Here is a 5,089-nt window from a genome sequence, read left to right on the forward strand (position 1 = left end):
AGATAGACGGGGGCTTCTTGGAGCTTCGCATTGGCACGAGGGAGGCCGCCAGGATCTTGGCGTCTTTCTTGTGTGCCGATCTTGACCTTGGTGCCGCGTTTTTGGCGGTCACTACGTTTATCACGGTGAGACCGTGGTCTTTTTCTTCTGGCTCTTGTCGTCGCTTTGTCGACCGGGTCTTCCCTTCTTCGTCCTGATCCCGAAGCCGCCTCCTCGGCTCCCTTATAAGATGGGAGAATTCTGAAAGTTTACCGTCCCTGATGGCTTGTTCTAATGCATCCCTCAGGTCAAAACAGTCTTGTGTTTGGTGGCCATAGCCCTTGTGGTAGTCACAGTAGAGGCTCTTGTTTCCCCCCGTACGGTCCTTGAGTGGTCGAGGCTTCGACAAGATCCCTCTCTCGGCTATTTGTTGGTAAACTTTCACGATGGGGAGGGTGAGCGGGGTGTAGTTTGTGAACTTCCCGATTCGGGGAAATGGTCTGGGTGCTTTGCCCGACCCTCCCTCTTTGGCTTGTTCTTTCTGCCTCTCCCTGCTACCCTGTTGCCTTGGTTGATTGTAGTCGTAGTGCCGTTTGTTGGCGGCTACGACCTGACTGACTTCCTCGTCATTTATATATTCCTTAGCCACCGGTTGGATTTCGTGCATCGTCAAAACCGATTTCGTGGTTAGATGTTTTCGGAAGTCTTCGTTGAGGAGGCCGTTCGTCAGACAGAGGCTGGCCACAGAGTCGGTTAGGCCGTCAATTTCCAGGCATTCATCGTTAAATCGGTCCAGGTATTTTTTGGTCGGCTCTCCTTGTCTCTGGGTTATCCCCAGAAGGTTGATTGGGTGCTTTGTCTCTGCTATTCGTGTTGTGAATTGGGCTAGGAAAGCACGGCTGATGTCTGAAAACCCATGGATGGACTCCTGCGGGAGGCCGTTAAACCATCTGATCGCGGGTCCTGCCAGAGTCACCGGGAAGGCTCGGCATCTCACCTCGTCCCCTACTCCTTCCAGATTCATCCTGGCTTCCAAGGCCGTTAGATGTTCCAGAGGGTCTTGAGTTCCATCGTACCTCATGTCCGTTGGTTTGTCGAAGTGCTTCGGCAACCGGACTTCGAGGATGGATCGGTGGAACGGGGTGGCGCCCATTATCACGGGTTGTCGTGTCCTCTCGGACCTCTCTTCCCCGTCTTCGCGACCTCGTCCCAAGCGGCGCGTTTCTTTGCTCCGGGAGTAGATGATTGTGTCATTTCGTCTTCTCGGAATGGGTGATTCTTCATGAGTACTCTCCGCTTCCGTTCGGGATGCGGAGGCGCGTCGTAGGTGGTTTCGATGGGAATCTCTCTCTTGGCTTTCAGGGGATGGGGATCTCCCTCGACGCCCTGGGATTAAAGGATGCCGACCTATTGACTCATCAGCACGGGGTCATCGGATTGGGCGACCACTTCATCAAGCCAGATGGAATAATATCCCTGCCGATCTCCGTGGGACAGGTCCAAGGTCGAAGATTGGCAAAGGCGGAATTCGTGGTTCTCCGAGATTCGACGGCCTACAACATCATTTTGGGGAGAAAGATGATTAACGATATTGAGGCAATAATCAACACAAAGCTACTAATCATGAAGTTTGTAGCTGACGACGGATCTGTAGGGTCCATAAGGGAAGACCTGGAGACGGCGGTCGCTTGCGACAACGCCAGCCTCTCCCTAAGAAAGAAATCCAAAGAAGCATCCGGGGTGTTCCTTGCCAACTTGGATGCCAGGGTGGACGACAAACCCAGACCAGAACCAGAGGGGGACTTGGAGAAGTGTAGGATCGGTGACACGGAAGACAAGTTCACCTTTGTCAATAGAAATCTTCCGCAAGAACTAAAGGAACCCCTGGTAGAAATGATCAAGGCCAATGCCGACTTGTTCGCCTGGACTCCGGCCGACATGCCGGGCATAGACCCCGAAGTCATGTCACATCACCTGGCCGTCAAAGCAGAAGCCCATCCGGTGGCTCAGAGGAGGAGAAAGATGTCGTGCGAAAGGGCGGAGGAGGTTGCCAAGCAGACGGCCAGCCTCCTTGAGGCCGGCTTCATACGGGAACTAGACTATTCGACCTGGCTCTCGAACGTAGTGCTAGTAAAGAAGCACAATGGTAAATGGAGAATGTGCGTGGACTACTCTGACCTCAACAGGGCATGCCCTAAAGACTGCTTCCCCCTTCCAAACATAGATGCACTCGTCGACGCGGCAGCGGGTTACCGGTATCTGAGCTTCATGGATGCCTACTCTGGCTACAACCAGATACCGATGCACCGGCCCGACGAAGCTAAAACAGCATTTATAACGCCAGGAGGAACCTTCTGCTACAGGGTAATGCCATTCGGCCTAAAAAATGCAGGAGCAACATACCAAAGGCTGATGAGCAAAATATTTGGCGACCTCATAGGCAAGACGGTGGAGGTTTATGTAGATGACATACTCGCGAAAGCTGCGCAACCCGAGGACCTTCTGAATGACTTGAGAAGTGTGTTTGGATCTCTCCGACGATACGGCATGAGGCTCAATCCCATGAAGTGTGCCTTCGCCATGGAAGCTGGAAAATTCCTTGGATTCATTATAACCCAGAGGGGGGTAGAAGCCAACCCAGAGAAATGCCAAGCGATACTCCAGATGAAGAGCCCAGGTTGTATCAAGGACGTCCAGAGGTTGGCAGGACGGCTGACCTCGTTATCCCGATTTCCCGGAGCATCGGCAACAAAGGCCCTGCCCTTCTTTAACCTCATGAAGAAAGGAATAGCGTTCGAATGGACGCCCGCATGTGAGGAAGCCTTTAAACACTTCAAAGAAATCCGGGCCGCACCCCCTGTTCTCGGAAAACCAAAGAACGGGGAGCCACTATACTTGTACCTCGCCATAACAGGGGAAGCCCTGGCCGTGGTTCTAGTACGAGAGGAAGGAAGAGCTCAACCGATCTATTTCGTGAGCAGGGCTCTACAAGGGGCAGAACTAAGGTATGGCAAGCTAGAAAAACTAGCTCTGGCACTCTTGACCACTTCGAGGAGGCTAAAACAGTACTTCCAAAGTCACCAGATAGTCGTAAGGACGGACCAAGGAATCCGGCAAGTACTCCAGAAACCGGATTTGGCCGGAAGGATGATGACGTGGTCCATTGAACTCTCCCAATACGACATACGGTACGAGCCCCGACAAGCAACCAAGGCGCAAGCGATTGTGAACTTCCTGGTAGAGGTGACGGGAGAACCAACCGAAGAAACGGGCACACGGTGGAGGCTCCATGTGGACGGGGCCTCTAACCAAACGTTCGGGGGCGCCGGGATCATCCTAGAGAGCCCGGTCAGGGTCGTGTACGAACAGTCGATTAAGTTCGAATTCCCCATTTCAAACAACCAAGCGGAATATGAAGCCCTTATAGGAGGGCTAACCCTAGCGGCAGAAGTCGGGGCAACAAGGTTGGAGATATGCAGCGATTCACAAGTCATCACCTCCCAAGTGAACGGGAGCTACCAAGCCAAGGACTCGCTGTTACAAAAATACTTGGAAAAAGTCAAGGATTTGAGCCGAAAGTTTGAAGAAGTCACGATCCACCATGTTCCGAGAGAAAGGAATACACGAGCAGACCTCTTGTCGAAATTAGCTAGCACCAAACTAGGAGAAGGCAACCGATCTTTAATCCAAGGAATGATGAAGGAATCGGCAATCACCCTACACCTCTCGAAGCTAAACCCCTCGTGGTTGGACCCCATCACCGACTTCTTAGAAGACGGCAAACTTCCTGGCAACGAAAAGGATGCTAAGAAGCTGAGAAGGGAAGCAGCCAGATATGCCATCATCCAGGGTCAGTTGTTCAGGAAAGGATTCAACCATCCCCTGCTGAAATGTTTGCACTCCGACCAGACGGATTACGTCCTCAGGGAAATCCATGAAGGGTGCTGCGGCCACCACATAGGAGGCAAAGCCCTAGCAAGAAAACTAATCCGAGCCGGATACTATTGGCCAACGATGATGGCTGACTCCAAGGAATTTGTTAGGAAGTGCGTCAAGTGCCAAGAAAACGCCAACTTCCACCGAGCACCAGCCTCTGAGCTCAGCTTGCTAACGTCCTCCCGGCCATTCTCACAGTGGGGAGTCGACCTCTTGGGACCTTTCCCCGTCGGCCCCGGGCAAGTCAAGTACCTTATAGTCGCTATTGACTACTACACAAAATGGATAGAGGCCGAGCCACTGGCAAGCATATCCTCGTCCAATTGCAGGAAATTCATGTGGAGGCAGGTCATAACGTGATTCGGTATCCCGGAAACCGTTATCTCGGACAACGGGACACAGTTCACCGACAAAAAATTCACAGAATTCCTCACTGGCCTGGGCATAAAACAGAGGTTCTCCTCGGTGGAACATCCACAAACAAACGGACAGGTCGAGTCCGCAAACAAGATCATCCTGCTAGGACTCAAGAAGCGGCTGGACAACAAGAAGGGCACTTGGGCCGACGAGCTCGCCTCGGTTCTCTGGTCCTACCGCATAACCAAGCAATCCTCCACTAAAAAGACCTCCTTTTGACTAACGTATGGGTTAGACGCGGTGATACCCGTAGAAATCGGGGAGCCGAGCCCACGACTACTCTTGAAGGGAGTAGAGGAAGCTGTTGAGAAGGACCTGATAGATGAAGCTAGGGAAATGGCCCACCTGGCTGAAACAGCGCTAAAGCAAAGAATGGCCTTGCGCTACAACGCCAAAGCACTCAAAAGAAAGTTCGAAGAAAACGACCTCGTCTTGAGGCGTAATGACGTCGGCCCGACTACCCCTGGAGAAGGCAAACTAACAGCAAACTGGGAAGGACCATACTGAGTCAAAAAGGTGATCGGTAAGGGCGCATACAAGCTAGAAAGACTCAACGGTAAGGAGGTCCCGAGGACATGGAATGCAGATAACTTAAGAAGGTTTTATTCCTAAGCCACTTACTTTGTAATAGCACCTCAATGTCCTTGTTACAGTGATTAGACCTGTTCAATTGCCACATGCCATATTTGCCTATGTTTTCTTATTGAATTTAACTTTTTGAGCGACCACTATGCAAACGGGGATACGCGTTTGAGGG

At 51.9% G+C, this 5,089-nt stretch overlaps 1 protein-coding gene across 1 annotated transcript; it reads left to right on the plus strand.

The window, feature by feature from the left end:
* Window positions 1–1,287: 1,287 nt before the first annotated feature.
* LOC107470092 (uncharacterized) lies at window positions 1,288–4,839 on the plus strand. The gene is made up of 3 exons (XM_016089464.1): window positions 1,288–4,163; window positions 4,205–4,494; window positions 4,586–4,839. The coding sequence occupies exons 1-3, from the start codon at window positions 1,288–1,290 to the stop codon at window positions 4,837–4,839; spliced, it is 3,420 nt and encodes a 1,139-aa protein (XP_015944950.1).
* Window positions 4,840–5,089: the final 250 nt, after the last annotated feature.

Source organism: Arachis duranensis, chromosome 10, assembly GCF_000817695.3.
Source record: "Arachis duranensis cultivar V14167 chromosome 10, aradu.V14167.gnm2.J7QH, whole genome shotgun sequence".
Classification (NCBI taxonomy): domain Eukaryota; kingdom Viridiplantae; phylum Streptophyta; class Magnoliopsida; order Fabales; family Fabaceae; genus Arachis; species Arachis duranensis.